Source organism: Rosa rugosa, chromosome 6 (assembly GCF_958449725.1).
Source record: "Rosa rugosa chromosome 6, drRosRugo1.1, whole genome shotgun sequence".
NCBI lineage: Eukaryota > Viridiplantae > Streptophyta > Magnoliopsida > Rosales > Rosaceae > Rosa > Rosa rugosa.
The window spans coordinates 42,090,177-42,109,263 of NC_084825.1; the positions used below are offsets into that span (position 1 = coordinate 42,090,177).

The 19,087-nt window shown below is 36.2% G+C and overlaps 1 protein-coding gene across 2 annotated transcripts; it reads left to right on the plus strand.

The window, feature by feature from the left end:
- The first annotated feature begins 9,135 nt into the window (after positions 1 to 9,135).
- On the plus strand, positions 9,136 to 18,991 carry LOC133717243 (cyclic nucleotide-gated ion channel 1-like). Of its 2 annotated transcripts, none has more exons than XM_062143925.1 (8): positions 9,136 to 9,486; positions 9,895 to 9,966; positions 10,204 to 10,734; positions 10,935 to 11,120; positions 11,263 to 11,543; positions 12,259 to 12,373; positions 17,793 to 18,071; positions 18,234 to 18,991. In XM_062143925.1, exons 2-8 carry the CDS (start codon positions 9,949 to 9,951, stop codon positions 18,870 to 18,872), a joined length of 2,049 nt encoding a protein of 682 aa, XP_061999909.1. In that variant the 5' UTR covers positions 9,136 to 9,486; positions 9,895 to 9,948; the 3' UTR covers positions 18,873 to 18,991. The 2 variants fall into 2 exon arrangements, with proteins under 2 accessions (XP_061999909.1, XP_061999908.1); XM_062143924.1 differs by having other exon boundaries at positions 10,218 to 10,734.
- Positions 18,992 to 19,087: the final 96 nt, after the last annotated feature.

Below are 19,087 nucleotides of genomic sequence, written 5' to 3' on the forward strand. Positions count from 1 at the left end.
TTCTTGCGCGGGCGTGCTAGCACCGTTCGGGTGCGGTCATCGGGGGTGTCCCTTAACCTGACTTCTTTCGAGCGATTGTGGACGAGGAGAGCACCAACCTCGTCGCGGGATTCTTTGTGCCTCGTGGTGAGGACTTTGTCTTGTGTCACCAAGACGATACTCAACGTTGTAGGTCGAGCAGAGCGTAATCACCGGGAAGTAGAGAGAACTTGCTAAAGCGTGACTTTAGCTTGGCTGGTTTGCGAGGGCGTTACACTTGTTTGGCTGGTTCCGTAACCGTTGTGGTCGCTGTACTACAGTCGGCTCCCGAGGAGACTAGGACCGAAGCACGTTGATAGAGGGTTTGGTGGCACTGACAGTCGGCTCCTGAGAAGACTAGGACTGGAGTGTGATCACCGGTAAGAGAAAGACAGGGGTTGCTCTGAGAGGGATTGCTCTAGAGAGGCTTGGATGATCATAGAGATTCTTTGATGAATTGTGTTGTGTCTTGTTACTTGTTGTAACCTCTATATATAGGCTACCAAGCCATAGTGGTTGGCCTTAAACTTTAAACAAATCATGATGGGTTAGGTTTGACCACTTAAATACTAATGGAATTGTTAGGTTTAAGCACTTTAAACACTAATAGAATTGTTAGGTTTAAGCACTTAAACACTAATGGAATTTGTTAGGTTTGAGTCACTTTCTGCTCCTTTATTCCTTCAGTTATATCTCCACCAAGAAATCAGAATGGGCCTTCGACTTCTTCATATCAAATGATCCATAATGAGTGTAGATCATTGTGGTGAAATTTCAGAGGTTAATTCCATGTGGTTGGGCCGGAAACGCTGCTGGACTCCTTACAGGTCCAGTTTTCCAGTTTTGCTTCTGTAGAAAATTGGACTGATTGTTTGAAGGCTTTCCACTCAAAACTAGTTCTGGCACTCTTCATAAGAAATGATTCTTGGGATGTCTAGAATTAATCTGAAAAGTTTTAGCTCATTTGGATTTCCTTTGGTGAGTCTGCCACCCTTCCTTCCTTGTTTAGCTCGGTTTCTCCTAGCCGAAGTAGGAAAATATGCTAAAGTTGACTTTTCATTTCCATGCTTCCATCATTTCCTTTTCTTGCAGCTCACATAATCTTCCATAATTCTGCAAGTAGACTTTATTTAGCCTCTAAATAATATATTTCGAACTTGTCGACAATATATAACTTGAGCCATTGACATTGGCTCAATTTCTCCAAGACACGCCTTGTCAGGCCAAAATGCTCATTTTGGGTCCAAACACCACCAATTGTATCACACAACACAAATCTCAAAACATAACAAAGAGAGTGGTCAATTCCCTAAAATTTATGCATCAAGAATCAATTGACATAGTAATTAGAGTGCACCCATATGAAAATATATTATTTATCACTTGAAAATATGTTCATTACATCAAAATTGAGCGAGAGTTAGAAACCCTAGCTCCCAAAAATAACTACTCACAACCCATATTCATAAACATCAAAATTACAAAATTCAAATAGCAAAGAGTAGATAAGTGTAGGAGAAAACAATGATAGTCACAAATAGCTATGAAGCTAGCATGACTAGCCTTGAATTACAACCCCACAAAATACCCAAATCTTGAATCTTGTAGAAATTGAGTCCATTAATAGATCCTTGAAGATTTGTGTGAGTAGTTCTTCAAATCTCCAAAACAAAATAGAAAGAAAACAGGAAAAATGGAGGAAGAAGATGGGAGAAGAGAGCAGCCCAAAAGGGCTGCCTCTGTTTTTTTTGGTGGTGCGGCTCTGTTCTGGTGGTAGGTTAGAATAGGATAGGAAATATATATATATATATATAGAGAAAAATTCAGCTACCGTCCCCAAACTATTTTGCCAAGGCCAATTTGATACCTGAACTCTCAAAAGTATCAATGTGATACCCATAGACCTAAATTGGTATCAACGTGATACTTCCGTCAAAATTTTCTGACGGCGCCATCTGTTTGCTGACGTGGCAAGAACGTGGGTCCAAAAAAAAGTGAAATGACCAATTTACCTTTTTTTTTTTATTTAGAAAAATTCATCAATCGTCCCCAAACTATTTTGCCAAGACCAATTTGATGCTCAAACTCTCAAAAGTATCAATGTGATACCCAAAGACCTAAATTGGTATCGACGTGATACCTCCGTCCAAAATTTCTGACAGCGCCGTATGTTTGCTGACGTGGCAAGCACGTAGGTCCCAAAAAAAGTGAAATGACCAATTTACCTTTTTTTTTTTGTTAATTCATTTTTTTCCTTTTCTTTTTCTTCCTTCTTCATCTAGGATTTTCTTCTTCTTCTTCTTCTTCTTCTTAGTGTTTCGCGACGCCAAGCAGCTTGGGGCTGAAGCTTCCAATCGAACCCGATACCGGTCGAAGAACCTGCTGGTGCTGAGATGATCAACGACCCGTCGGCGTAAATTGGGGCCGCCGAGTTGTTGAGAGAGACGAGGCGTTCAGCCTGAAGGTACCGTGAGAGAGTGGCCGTCGAGGCTGAGTATGTACGGTCTCCGAATGGAAGGCGGTCCAGTTCTAGGGATGCCATTTTAGCTATTCTTCTTCTTCTTCTCTCTCCTCTCCTTCTCCTCCGCCCAAACCATCACTAACGCCGCTGAGATCCTCTCCAATTCCTGCTACAAATCCATCTCAGTGGCGTTAGTGATGGTTTGGGCGAAGGAGAAGGAGAGGAGAGAGAGAGAGAGAGAGAGAGAGGAGGAGAGAAAATAAGAAGAAGAATAGCTAAAATGGCATCCCTCGAACTGGACCGCCTTCCATTCGGAGACCGTACATACTCCGCCTCGACAGTCACTCTCTCACGGTACCTTCCGGCTGAACGCCTCGTCTCGCTCAATAGCTCGACGACCCCAATTTACGCCGACGGGTCGTTGATCATCTCAGCACCAGCAGGTTCTTCGACCGGTATCAGGTTAGATTGGAAGCTTCAGCCCCAAGCTGCTTGGCGCCGCGAAACCCTAAGAAGAAGAAGAAGAAGATCCCAGAAGAAGAAGAAGGAATCACGTTGATACCAATTTAGGTATTTGGGTATCACATTGATACTTTTGAGAGTTCGGGTATCAAATTGGCCTTGGCAAAATAGTTTGGGGACGTTAGATGAATTTTTCTATAAAAAAAGGGTAAATTTGTCATTTCACTTTTTTTTTGGGACCCACGTGCTTGCCACGTCAGCAAACAGACGGCGCAGTTAGAAAATTTTGACGGAAGTATCACGTTGATACCAATTTAGGTCTTTGGGTATCACATTAATACTTTTGAGAGTTCGGGTATCAAATTGGCCTTGGCAGCATAGTTTAGGGACGGTACCTGAATTTTTCTCATATATATATATATGGTGGCTCTCGGTAATGTGGCTGCAAAAACAGGGAGTGAATAGGGATAAGGGCCACGTGGCAAGAAAAGAGAGGGAGAGAGAAAATCTTGCCGTCTGTGAAGAAGAGATGGACGTGTGGTGTCTGAGGTGAGAATCATGGTTTAATTAAACCATGGGATGCCACGTGTCAAATCTGGATTGGTTTTGTTTTCAACCAATTATGCAAATCTGCACGTGCATGCTGGTGGCTTAACTCCATACTTAATTAACCAAATCATTGATTAATTAACCAAATCAAATTAGTGATTAATTAATTAAGACTTCTTCAATTTCCTCCCTCTTCTTCTTGCAATTGCAAGCATATGCCCACAACTAGGGAAAATTTCACAAACGGTACACCAACTAAATGCCACTAATAATTCTTATACATAAAGTTTCAAACCGAGCATTTCGGTACATGAAATCTAAAGTCCTACCCACTATTCATACACGCCGTCAATAACGCCGTTAGTCCTTATGCTATTATTCATTCGTCGGAGGGTAATTTAGTACTTTCATCGGTTTCCTCTCTCACTCTCTCTTCACTCTGACTCACTCTCTTATCCGGGCACTCTCTGCCCCCATGGGCACGAACTGAAGCTCGCCAAGCCGGAGATGAGCCACCACCAGAAGGCCGGCGCCATACCTACTCTCCTCCACCTCCAGAAGTCCCACGATTCTTACTCCCTCTTAGACCCCGAAATTTCCAGAATGGAAAAGCCCCAAAACGAAGAACCCAAATCGATGAATCTCCTCTGGCTCTCTCTCTCTCTCTCTCTCCCCACACCCAAACCCAGAAAGCTCAATCCCGGCGACCACCGCATGTCCTCCACCTTCCAAATCCACACCCACCAAACTCGCCCGCATCTCCTCCACCTTGTAGCTCTGAAATTCTCCAAAACTTGCTTCGGCGACGAGAGATTGGGAAGGTCGTCTTCTTGACGAACGACCTTCTCGTCCTTGGGAATGTAATTGAGTAATTGGTTCTTCTCGGCCGGGTTGGAAATTAGGGTTAGGGCGAGGCGGAAGAGAGGGAGGTGTAGTGGGTCTTCAAGACGGTGGCGACGTCTCTCTGCAATTCGTCTAGTCCTTGCTTCAGGTAATGTTCATTTTCGAAATCCATCGTGTTTGAGTTGGACTGGTTTCTGTGTGTGAAGATTGGTTTTGATGATGAAGAAGAAGAAAGATTCAATTGGAATTGGAATTGGGGTTTCGGATGATGAGCTGCGAGATAGATTACGATCTAGCAGTCGATTACGGCGCATAAAGGCCTGGAAGCAGTGACTAAGCAATTGGCGAGGTGGCGGTCGAGGTCTTGGGTGGCTTGGTGGCGGAGCAAGTCGGGTTCGGGTCCGGGAGGACCGGAAGTGGCAGTGAGAACCTGGAGTTGTTGTTGAACACATGGTTTTCTGTAATTTAGATCTTGGATTTGTTAATTCTTCTGTGTTTCTGCTTTCCCAATTTTGGGAATTTTTTAGGGTTCTATATGGTGATGTCTGTGAGTAATTCAGTTTTCTGGGTTTCATTGTTAGAAATTATTAATTAACGAAATTTTGTTGCTTAATGGAACAATTGTGTTTGAGGGTTTAAGAGTTTAGTTTAGGTTGCTGTTGAAACCCAATTTTCTTTATTTTGGGTTCTTTGCAGAACCTGAAACAATCGTCGTAAGAATTCAACTTTAAGAATGTTCAAAGTACAATTGAAATTGCAGAGGTGATCGAGATTGGGAGGGGGAAGAGAGATGGGTGCCCATAGTGAGAGAGAGAGAGAGAGTCGGGTGCTCAGAGTGAAAATATGAAGAGACCATATTACCCCTCAAATTAACGGCGTTATTGACAGCGTGTATGAATAGTGGGTAGGACTTTAGATTTCATGTACTGAAATGCTCGGTTTGAAACTTTATGTATAAGAATTATTAGTGGCTTTTACTTGGTGTACTGTTTGTAAAATTTTCCCCCACAACTATGCGTAATTGCTTTATGCTTCTTCCCTGGGTTTGACCGTGGTTGACCGCATCTTGTCGGAATACTCCAATTTCGCACAATTTTCTTTCGTTTCCGCAACTCCGATTATTTTCTACAAAATAAATAAAAATGGATTAATTACATAATAATTGACTTGAGAATTAACTTATTTCGAGTATTTTATATACAATTACATGCATAGAAATGCGTGTAATCAGTTTGATATCATTTTGTCGGGTACAAAAAAGTTTTAACCTTAGTGGTGATAAAAACTCAATAATATTCTAGTTCCTATATGACTATGAACAAATGTAAATTTTTAACTTTTAAGCTAATTAGCATGAACTGTCTGAATAATTTGGTACATGATATAAGTACTTTATACACGCTCCGTCGCCTTTTTATCTTCTATGTAACTCCACAATCCACCCCAGCCCCTTTTATTTGGTTGAAATCAGCTTTATGATATGTTTTATGTGCATGCAGCACTTGCCTGTACTGTGGATCATCTATCGAAGAGTACAGAGGTCCAAAAAGTTCTTAATGACCTCACAAAAGCTCCATAAATGGCTGTCGTAATGCAAGAATTTAGAGAGAAATAACCAAGGTAATATCTGTTTCAATGCTTTTTGGTTGCCCGTCGGAAGTTTTCCCGAGTTCTACCGCCTCTACTTTCTCAAGTTTTAGCAGAGCTTACCTGGTGTTGTCTCTGCTCTTGTTTAAGTGGGAATTTATCTCTTGTTTTACTGTCCATTTTTTCGTCTGTTTAGTTGACTTAAGATGCGTAATGATAATTCATGTTGTAGAACCCTTGGTTTTATTTGTTCATTGTGTAACCTTTTTAAAACTATCTCTATCCTTTATTTAGTGAATGAAAAGTGAAAGTACATTGAATTAGGATATCTAAATCTTTTGGATATCAGGATGAATGGTATCCAAGCAGTTAACCCTGTGACTGGATCCCTGTTTTTTTAGCCATATATATGTTTTAAATAATGTGAAACAAATGAAGCATGTCTGGAAGTTTCAAGAAATACACTGTGTGACACTTGTTAGGTGCTTGTGTATTATGTGTATATGTTTTTTTTTTTTTTGAGTAAAAGAGGTCATCCATTATGCAGCTCAACAAGCAATATAGAAACGATCCCCCCTTATGGGGGCGACAAAAAGAACCGTTCCTTAGAAACTACTACAAAGCCAACACTAACTAAAAGAACAAACCAAGCTAGTAATCTCCTAGTACACCCACCTTCTAGGATTAAGCCCAAACAAAGAAAAGTAGTGCCCCGAGGAATAAAAATAACTCCCCAATGGGGCCCAACAGGGTCTCTCTTTACTCTGTGATCTTTTCTACTCAAGTAGACAGAAAAGAAACTAAAGCCTCCTCATACAAAATAAGAAAGCCCACTTTTAGAATAAAAATAAAAAATAAAAAACCAAGACCCAGTTGAGCCCACAATAGGCCCAACATCTTGTTTGGAGCCTAAACACTCAGCCCACTTGAAGCCCTAGCATCTGAGCTGCCGCACACCCAAGCCTCAGGATCAGCACCGCCATAAATGGCGCTTCCACAACTTGAACATCCACCACCGCCGTTGTACCTGCCTCTACTGTCGCCGCACCTACTAGCGTTCAAGCTACCAGCACCATCCACATTAAGGGAAGACAGATTCGATACCATTCCTACTGCAGGGCCCGCCGCCGTCAGATCCACCCAAAAGCCGGGGACACCCATTCTGGTCCCATCGCCCAAGACCGCGTCGAAGAACCATGCACAGGGAGCACTCAGATCTCCGAGCTCTTTCATCCACTCTGCAATTCGAGCAACCGAGACCCCATCTCAAACAAAAACACTTAGTTGATCACCGAGCACACCACTCGATCAGTGCCGCCGACCCTAGTCGCCATATTGCGTCCGCAGCAGCAATAGCACCAGAACCCGACACCCTCACAAAACCATCATTGCCCAACGCAACAAGAAAGAGAATAAGCAGCCTAGAGGCCAGCATGGCCACCATTGACAGGCAATAGGGAGATACAAGAAGCCGCCGCGAGAGGTTTCTCAAACCCTAGCAGAGCGCTAGGTCAAGGAAAGATTTTTTATCTAATGTCTTCTAAGTTTTTTTTTAAGTGTACAAGCTTACAATAGAATAATAGTATTAACAAGAAAGATATTTTCCTTAAAGAAAAAAAAAATAGTGGTAATTAGTTTTGCAATATATGTCATCTTTAAAAAGTTCTATATGTCTAGAAGTAAGTTGCTAACTACTTGGTAAGAGCCTTCAGGTGTGTAACTCTCATACCAAATTTGAATCTCTCCAACACTGATTGGAGTTTAAATTCCAATTTATTCTTGGTGATCATAGGGATGAAGCGTTTTGACATGATATTTCGGCACGGATTAGTCTATGAGCTTAAAAAGCCTTTAAAAATACCGTGTGATTTCTAAAAAAAAAACAAAAACTAAACTAAGTTGCTAGTTGAATGAATTACTTGGCATCTGTCTTCGAATGCTATATTTACTCTGTAAGAACTTCAGATGCGTATAATTTCAGATACTATGTTTGGTTTTATTCATGCATATATTTGATGACTGTCAGCTCAATCAGATTCGTGCGCTATGGTCTACAAATCTATATCAGAATCATGAACTCCAGAACAGAGGCTTGTTGTTGCTAGACTGATCTGCTGGGAAGCTAGGATACATATGCTCTGCATTATAGCTAATGATGTTAACATTATTGCTTGGATAATATTTTGGTTGGCATTGCTGCTGCTATTTGGACTTTTGGAGCCTTAACTCCAAGTAGCTATGCTAGACTGCTAGTGACTTTTCTTTTGGATGTCCATCAGCTCTGCCCTTCTTTTAGTCGCCAGTATAAATTTGCTAGTTCCTTACAGACCAGAATATGTCGGATATCCAAAGAAAATTAAACAAACAAACCAGTATGATAATAGGCGTAATAAATGTGTCGGAGACGATATGATTTCTCACTTCTCTCTATCAGGTTTCCCCACCATGCCTAGAAATCTGGAACCAACTTTTGCAATAATTGTGTTGGACACGATATGATTCCTCTCACTTATCTTTATCAGGTTTCCTTTTTTTTTTTTTTTTTGATAAGATCTTTATCAGGTTTCCTTTCTTTTTGTATAAGGTCTTTATCAGGTTTTCTTTTTGCAATAATTGTGTTGGAGAGGATAATCTCAAACTATTTTATTCTAATGATAATCTTATTTATTTATCTTAATGACTTAATGAGGTGATTCGAAAAAAAAAAAAAAAAAAAACTTAATGAGGTACTTTTTGTGGTTACTCCGTGAGTATTTTCAATGAGTAAAACATTATATAAGATAGGACATGTATAAAAAATGTTATACCTCTGTAACTCATACCATGTGGATATCTAACTAATAAAAATAAAATTAGCGTTCTAGCTAACCATATTCTAAACAGTTAGAACTCTAATGACTTAGATTAGACAAATCATAACATTCAACTTTGTATATCCAACAAAATTTGAAAATATAAAAAAGATAAATCAAATCAAAATTCAACTTAGCCATTAAAATAAATCTAATCCCTCAAAAACAGAAATCGAACAAAAACACTGACCCTATATATATAATAAAATAAAATAAAATAAAAAAACGTAAAATGATTTAAAACAATCAGATTTTGAAATGATTAAATTATCTTTTTATCAAGAATTACGACTCTGAACGTTTCCTACCGCACAAAACTTTTCTGCACATGATGGGTACCCGAGTATCGCTTTCCCTCTCTAACGTCTGAATAACTATATTGAATCGATAGTGCCCACCATATTGAAGAATCTGATCATAATTTCTCTTCCTAACTATCTGATCGACAGTGCCCACCATATTGAAGGATCTCATAATTTCTCTTCCTAACTATCTGATCGATAGTCCCAATCTCATGCCTTGCTAAATGCCAAGTATATTTTCTGGATTACTTGTTTAGACAGCTTTCTTTCTTTGGCTGATCGGTTCATATATACAAATTTAGCTTGTCAAAATTTTCTTGATGGAAATAGAGAGGACTAGCTCAGATCCTCAGTCTATTCCAATTTCAAAAATGACTCGCTCGCAAGATGAGGAAGACCCCGCTGAATCAAGGTTAATTTCTCTTTTATTTCTTTGGTTAACTAAGAGTAGTATGATAGGTTTGTAGTTTTTACCAAAAAAAAAAAAAAAAATTAGGCTGATACTTGATAGGTTCTCTGAATCTGCATCTTCCTTTTCTTTTTATCTTTTGCTTTTGTTTTGTAGGTTAAGGGGATTTGAATGTACAATTTCATAGAATAGCTGGGTGATTATTAACTCACTAAATTATTTAGTTGTCGTCCATTAAAAATTTTAGGCTAGAACTCGAATACAAAAAAGTGAAATTCAAAATCAGTTTCAAACTAGAACTATAATCAGTTATCAGTTTCATAAGCTCTCTGAATCGGCACCATTTTGACTTTCTCTTCTATTTTGTTCTAATTCTTTTCCATTTTTTAACTGTTTATTTTTTATTGTCAGACCACGTGTCAGGTGCTATATGAGTATATCAGACAAGATAACAAGCCTACTTCAATGCCTATTTTGTTCATGGTGAGTTGCAATCTCATCAAGTCTTATATGATTCCTTTACATTCCAGTGATCAGTGGACACTGTGGTCTGTGGTAATGAAGATGCCTTAACATGGAGAAATAGTCTTGTGATTAATCTTTTGTTTTCTCTCCATGTCAAAAAGAAAATAGATATCAAGTTTTTGTATTCCATGTTATACCCTATATATATATACTTTTTGTTAGTATCTACGCTATTCTCAAGTATAAAAAGCACAGATTGTTATTATTAGGTTTGCAACATATTACGACGGAGTATGCACGACAATACGTGTGATGCTAGAGATACTTGATAACTCATGGCGGAAGGTCCGAAGGAACCTAACGATACTACTTGATAACTTATGGTGGAAAGTTGATAACTTAAGGTGGAAGGTCCGGAGGAACATGAGGATACTACCTGATAACTTATGGTGGAAGGTCCGAAGCAACATAGCAAGGTGGAAGGTCCGAAGTTTATGGCGGAATGCAACTAGTGTAATAAGCTCATGGTGGGATACAATATTTGTAACATCTTGTGTGATTGCAGTCTCACAAGATCCTTTATTTTTTTATATTCCAACTATAAATGAGGAAGAAAAGTGCCTCGAAATGGACACCAAGTTGATGATTGTATCACTCGTTTTGCGATCATTGACGGACATCATTTTCATATGGGACATTAAAAGTCAAAATTATAAGGCTGCAGCAATAGCTAAGATATGGCGTGCAGTTGCAACAGACTTTTTTGCTATACTTCCCGTCCCACAAGTAAGTAATCTTAAATTGTACTTGTCGGTTTAAGGTATATATCATATATGGCTAATCGATTACAATTACAACGGATATGGTTTATCTAGATCCCCTTATGATTTGAAGTTGAGATAGATTATCCATTTTGTGTACATGATTATGTTGGCTTTAATCAGTTTGTCACTCATTTCTAATTCATTAAACTTTTATGTGTTTAGGTGTTAATAATAGTCGTCCTTTACAAACATCGAGACTTGGGATATCTGAATGTGTTTCTTTTCATTCAATATGTACCAAGGATTTATCGACTTAGTCAATCGTTTGACAATCTTAAGCGGAGAAGGGACACCGGATTATGGGTCAAGGTTGCATTCAATTTTTTTCTATACATCCTTGCTTGTCATGTAAGTTTGAATTATTTTATCTTTATATATATGAGGTTCTTATCTTACATTGACATATTATTCTTTTTTCTCATTTGTTAAGAGTTTTACTTTATTGTTTTTTAGCAATGTTTTTGTTAGTAACTAATCTGCTTGTCTTTAGATACTTGGAGCCTCGTGGTTTTTCTTTTCTGTTCAACGAGAGATGTTATGTTGGCGCCAAACTTGTGTAGAACAGAAGACATGCCGAAGTAATATCAAGTGCAACGAAAATAGTTCGAGAAATGTCACAAAACTAGATCAACTTTGTCCAATGAATCCATCAAATTCTACCGTATTTGATTTTGGGATATTTGTTAATCCTCTGGGAACTAGTAGCAGAACACCAATAAACTTCTCGACGAAGTTATCTTACTCTTTCTGGTGGGGAGTGCGAAATATAAGGTTTGCATTCACACACACACACACACACACACACACACAAACATGTGTCCTAACTGATATAATATATAGCTAAAATCATTTTACCACCCTGAACTTTACAATTAAAATCAGTTGTGTCCCCAAACTTCTAATTTGATCGTATGTGCCCTTGTACTCTCCAAGTTGATCAATTATGGGCACTCCTTCACTAATCTATTAATTTATTCATATATTGTTGTCCACCCAAACTAGTTTTAGCATTTAATTATGCAAGAAACACCCTATTTACATGATCAAGGCTAAAAATTGGCCCTAAATGGGCATTCACTGTCACAAATTTGTGAAGAAATTAAGGAATTAATTTACTAATGATTATGATTGATCATATTAGAGAGTATAAAGGCATATGTGACTAAATTAAAAGTTTGTGGGCACAGACGATTTTAGGCATAAAGTTCAAGGAGGTAAAATGAATTTAACTTTATAATATTTTATCAATTAAGAATACTCATGTGGTAAGTATGAAAAATACCTCATTAAGTCATTAATGTAAATAAATATTAAAGTAGTTTGAGTATTAATTATATGTATATCATACGTAACATATTATAGAATTTTTTCAATTTACTTGTTCATTCTAATTTGGCAAAACATGTTCTCTTCACTTATGATATATAGCGCTAAGTAGCACATATAGATTGCTTGACGGCTTGACCCTTTAATTAACCTTTTGTAGTAATTTTGGCACAAATCTGGAAACAAGTACTTATTTGGGGGAAGTTTGGTTTGCAACTCTAATTTCGGTTATCGGCTTGCTACTCTTTGTATATCTCATTGGAAATAATGTTCAGGTTGGTAATGAATCTCTCTATTTGTTATTTTAAATTATCTTTGTTAATTTTTGTAAACTGAATATGATAGAACGCAATGAGAATTCCTAAATTAACAGTTGGGTGACTAGAGCATTTATAATTTAAATTATCAATTATACTCCTAAGTATTATCTACCAACTATAAATTTGAAAACTCTCATAGACTCTTTATTATAAATATGTTGTCGTTAGAGACTCTCATAATGTTATATGAACCAATCTTTTGGGTACTATTTAAAAATTACCTTATATGACAGAACATGTGCTTTTCTACAATTAACAAATCATATAGTTTTTATTAATGATAGTTGTTGCAATGAAATACTATTTGGGTGCGCCTATTGCCAACCTATTATTTTCTTAGTTCACTGTATGAACATTTTGAATTATTGACAAACTATATTACCCAAGTATAAAATAAATAATAAGTACACTAACTTTTTAAAATCTAAATTTGTAAGGAAAACTAAATACATAATCAATTAATTAAATACAAAGGCACTTAAACTCTCATTGGATAACATTAATCTTCGTCTTCTCCACCAAAATCTGAATTTTATTTTTTGTTCCCTTCTCATCGTTAATCAATTATCAGTTCACAAAACTATTAGTATTAACTTCATCAAAATCTTTGCAATACCCACTGTGAACACTGAAAGTAAAGAATTAAAACACAAAAAAAAAATATATTCTTCATTGTTCACAATTGTTCATTTACTAATCTTTTTAGATGGATTGAAATACACAATTATTGAAACTGAATGAGAATATTAAAAAATGGAAGTAAATCAGATTATGATTTTGTTGGGAAAATATAATATATTTTAGTTTTTCTTATTGGTATAAATTAAATGAAAAGATTTTCATTAAAAAAATATTTTTTAATTGGATATGTCATATAAGGATATTTCTGAAAAAAGAAATGGGTTAGAGCATTTTTAGCAGACTCTCTATTATGGCTCCTTAGCTATTTTGGAGAGCATGTTTAGCTTTTTATCTATTTTAGCAGCTGCACCAGACTCCTAAGTGGCTCTCTATTATAACTTTTAGCTATCTCGCTCCTAAATATAGAGAGCGGGATGAGGCTCTCTATAATTTAAAATATTCCTTTTAAGTTATTTTATGTAATTTATAAATACATTTAAACTATTTAATATTCATTTAAAAAATAATATAAATTCAAAACTAGCTAAAATAGAGAGCATTGATGCGGACGTAATTCTAAAGTAGCTAGCTAAAATGACTTTTTAGCTACTTTAGCTAAAATTTGACTCAAAAATGGCTAGCATTGCTAAAGATGCTCTTAGAGCATCTTTAGCAAACTCTCTATTTTGGCTCCTTAGCTATTTTGGTTGTTTAGCTTTTTATCTATTTTAGCCGCTGCACCAGACTCCTACGTGACTCTCTATTATAATTTTTAGCTATATCGCTCATAAATATAGAAAGTGAGATGATGCTCTTTATAACTTGAAACATTCCTTTTAAATTATTTTATATAATTCATAAATACATTTAAACTATTCAATCTTCATTTAAAAAATTATATAAAATCAAACCTAGCTAAACTAGAGAGCACTGATGCAAACATATTTCTAAAGTAGCTAAAATGACTTTTTAGCTATTTTGGCCAAAATTTGACTCAAAAATGGCTAGCATTGCTAAATATGCTCTTTAGATAAGTAAATCTAATATTGAATGTAAGGTGTAATGAGCAAGTAAGATGAATAAAAAAAATAGTAGAGTGGCAATAGCCGCACCCATATTATTTATTTTAGACAATACCTCTTTTCTTTAGGCGAACAAGTCATCAATTCCTTAAATCCAGCAGCAGTACAATAACAACACACCCCTACGGGGTCGACAATAAGATTCGTTGTTTAACACTACAAAGCCCACCCCTAATAAAAAAGTTAGAATTAATTACAGTTTACCCCCCTGAGGTTTGGGGGTGTCATCATTTCACCCCCTCTACTTTCAATTTTGATTTTTTACCCCCCAAACTTTCCAATTTCAATCAGTTATGTCCAATTTCTCCTATTCCGTCCAAATTGGACGTTAACTTTGACATTTTGAGGGTTAAAATGGTCATTTCAAGATAAAAAAATAAAATAAAATAAAATAAAAAAGAAAAAAGAAAAAATTAAAAAAAAAATCATTTTTTTTTTTAATATTTTTTTTTAAAAATTTTGTCTTCAACCTATACACCACAAGTTATAATAGGTTTATAAAAATAAAAAAAATACACTAGGTGGTTGAAAGTCGCTCGCTGGTCTACGATATTTGTGATATATCTCCGATAAAGTGAAGAATTTTAGGATATATCCCCAATAAAGTGAAGAAATATCTGTAAAAAATAATTTTACACTTTATCTGTAAATAAATATATGTAAAAAATGATTTTACACATTCGCTGGTCTACGATATTTGTGATATATCTCTGATAAAGTGAAAAATTTTAGGATATATCCCCAATAAAATGAAGAAATATCTGTAAAAAATAATTTTACACTTTATCTGTAAATAAATATCTGTAAAAAATGATTTTACACAGATATTTCTTCACTTTATTGGGGATATACATATATTTACAGATAAAGTGTAAAATCATTTTTTACAGATATTTCTTCACTTTATTGGGAATATATCCTAAAATTCTTCACTTTATTGGAGATATATCACAAATATCGTAGACCAGCGAGCGGCTTTCAACCACCTAGACTATTTTTTTTGTTTTTATAAACCTATTATAACTTGTGGTGTATAGGTTGAAGACAAAATTAAAAAATATATATATATTAAAAAAAAAAACTAAGAAAAAAAAAATCGTTTATTTTTTTATCTTGAAATGACAATTTTAGCCCTCAAAAGTCAGAGTTAACGTCCAATTTGGACGGAATAGGAGAAATTGGACACGACTGATTGAAATTGGAAAGTTTGGGGGGTAAAAAATCAAAATTGAAAGTAGAGGGAGTGAAATGATGACACCCTCAAACCTCAAGGAGGGTAAACTGTAATTAATCCAAAAAGTTAACTACCTAGTAAGCCCACATTTTAGAATTAAACCCAAAACAAGGAAAAATTAGATCTCCAAAGAGAATTTAAGTGTCTACTTTCCTTGTCGCTCTCTTAACTAAAAATAAATAAAAAATTAGGCTTGTCATTTATTCTTAAAAAAGAAAGACTGACCCGCATAGTATTAAACAAAAGGCCCAATAGACCTTAGGAATGCAGACCAGCATTCCACACCAACAAGTTTTGGAACCTAGATGAACAGTTCTCTTCCATGAAAACACAGATAGTACTTCTTGGTTTAGGTAATTCCTTTTTTTTTTTTTTTTTTTTTTTTTTCACCCATTTAATATTTGAGCGTTGATAGTATTCTAATAATTGCTATTTAATACTATAATACTATTCCTTTATCTATAATATTTTTCTATTTCCCACCAGTACCATTTACCATATCGATATTCTATTATGCTCGTAAAAATTAAACCCATCACCTTTATAATATTAAATTTAATAAGCGGTGAAATTATGAGTAGTTAGTACTCAGTACTATTAAAAAAAAAACATAAATGAATAATTTGAGGACAAATTATTAGTAAGATATATAAGTAAGCTAGAACTCATCCACATCTCACTCACGATTCATCATTTTCGTATCGTTAACCATATACAATGAATAGGCAAAGGATGAGAGCATCTGACATAGTCACATAAAGACAGGGGCGGAACCAGGATTTGTAATTAGGGGGGGTCGGGACATAGTTAAACATATAACTAAAAATGAAACAAAAAAACTTCACAACATTTTTCTTTAGACTTCAACTATAGCAAGCAATCTCTTTACAAACGTTATTGTTCGATCCTTACTATGATCTAATGAAACTTCAAAACTAAAAAATTAACCGTAAACCACAATAAGTTTAAGTGTTGAACAATAGAAAATTAAAAAAAAGAAAGAAGAATTCTTTATATTTGATTGAATCCTAATAAATGAATTCTTATGAATTTTAGTAAATAATTAATGAGAGGTAAATGCTCTCATCTCTCTTTTTGACCAAAATAATAATAATGAGAGATAAATAGTATCACTACATTAAATACTGTGCAAACAGGGGGGGTCCGATTTGCTAAAACATATAAACTTATATATAATTATACATAAGGGAAAATCTCACAAACAGTATCTGACCTATCGGCCACTAGTAACTTTCGTAACTCAAGTTTAAAAAATATCAGATTGGTACCTGAACTTCTGACCCCGACCCAATATCAGTACCTGAGAACAGTAAAATCATTAATGGGGTTAATTTTTGAAGGGTAAATCTGTCATTTCACTGTTCATCATCTCCAAAACTCTCCCCTCTCTCTGCAATACCAGATTTCTTCTTTTTCTTCTTCATACCTCATCACCACTATCAACCAACCTTTCACTTCTTCAATAGCCACCGTCCCATCCACCACCAACTCCTCTCACCTCTCACCTCTCCTTTGGTGGATTTGGGTTTGTGTGTGTGAGGTATGAATAAGATAATGAAAAATCTGGGTTTGCAGAGAGAGAGGGGAGAGTTTTGGAGATGATGAACAGTGAAATGACAGATTTACCCTTCAAAAATTAACTCCGTTAACGATTTTACTGTTCCCAGATACTGATATTGGGTCGGGGTCAGAAGTTCAGGTACCAATCTGATATTTTTTGAACTTGAGGTACGAAAGTTATTAGTGACTTGAAGTTCAGGTACTATTTGTGAGTTTTTCCCTATACATAATTAATGTATTAATTAGTTGTTATGTTCAATTGATTGGGGGGGGGGGGGGGGTCTGAACCCCTGCAGACCCCTTACTAGTTCCGCCCCTGCATAAAGATGCACACATCTATTTTTACATTTCCATGAGAATGAGTAATATAATAATTACCTTGACTGGAGAGATGAAGAGAAAGTACGATCAAATAAACTGCTTATTTAGTTATTTTGTCTTGTGGGTCTTTTTTTTTTTTTTTTTTGGTAATCTTGTGTGTCTTCTTTTAATGATGACTTCTGTAACCAAAATGAGTTAAATCAAAATTGTTTGAATATTTGATTACTATCCTAAGTGTCGAAATTATATGAGACAGACTTTTCCTCTTTATAATTTTCACTATTTTGAATGACAATAAAAAAAAATTTAACTTATTTTTTTCACAATTAATCAGAGAAGATAAATTTTGAAGTCAGCAAGAAACTTTGTATTTGTAAGGTTAAGTACTCGGGCAGGATCCATCACTAAAACAAATTTTAAGATTTTTTATTTGAGAGAATTATAAAAACTTTGTATATGTGTGCATACATATTTATAAATATACCTTGTGGTGGAACTGAGCTAGCTTGCTTCTTGTTTGTCGTGATCGAGACAGACATTCATGCAAATGAAAACTATGAAAGAGGAGGAGGAAGCTAAAAAGATGAGGCAAGAAGCTGAAAGAATAAGGCAAGAGCTTCTCCATCAAGAGAGACGCATAAATTCGTGGATGCACCGACTTAATTTCCCTGTGTTTTTGAGGGAAGAAGTCGAGAGAAAAATTAAAGGAAAGTTGCAAGAAAACAAAGAGGCTAATCTTGCTAATGTATTGACTCTATTATCATTTATGGATTCGGACCTCCACAGAGATGTAAAGTGGCTGATGCTGGAAAATGTAAGTCTTCAACCCATCTCTCTCCACGTGTTCGCTGTTGAGTGTTCTTAAGTAGTGTTTTTTTCGACTAGGAGTGTTCTTAAGTAGTTGTATGTGTATGGATCATCACATATTTTTTTCAATTATGAAAAGCTAGCTAAGCGCGCGACAACTTACATGCAGGTGCCAGTTATTAAAGATATGGGTCGGCGTGTGTTGTCTGAAATTTCTGAGTTGATGGAGATAGTGGAGTACCCCGAAAATACTTTGATTGTTGAAAGGGCCGGACCCTTGGATCGCATGGTGGTCATTACAGAAGGGACTATGGGGGTCTACAAGACTAGCACGAACCCTTCTCCATCAGCAATCATTCAAGGGTCTTTCGACCAAGGGAATGTCTACGGACATATACAACTAGTGAGTTGGGCACTCTCAACCAACGGAAATCTCGACTGCCTTCCTATCTCAGAAGAAACCGTCAAGTGTCATACCAAAGTAGAAGGATTTGTTCTCACAGCCAGTGACTTGAAGAAGGTCCTCTCTAAATACGGCGTAATCCAAGACAATGATTCTGATCAAGATAGTGTGGAAATTAGTAATTCTATTGAGGGGGAAAGTTCTTCTAGTATGGGATCAGCAATCCCTGTAGCAACAGATCAAGATCATGGGGAAATTAGTAATTCTATTGAGGGGGAAAGTTCTTCTAGCCTGAGATCAGCAATTCTTGTAGCAACAACAGCCTCTCGTTTCCGGCGACGCCTTCGAAGAGCGAAGCCTGCATTAAATTTAGATTTCGACCCCTCTAGCTACAAAGGAATGTGAGAACCTGTGGAAAAACGAGCTTGATGCTAATGTAACCACTGTGTTATTTGTTGCACAAAACTAATCAATTGTGATCAGCTGCTATTGGTATTTTTTATATATATGTTTTTTATGATTTATGAACTAGTGCATTCATTTTCACCAATAAACACTATATGGCATAATGTCATGAACCCTCTGAGGCTCCAAAGTAATTTCAACTTTGGTGGGATCAT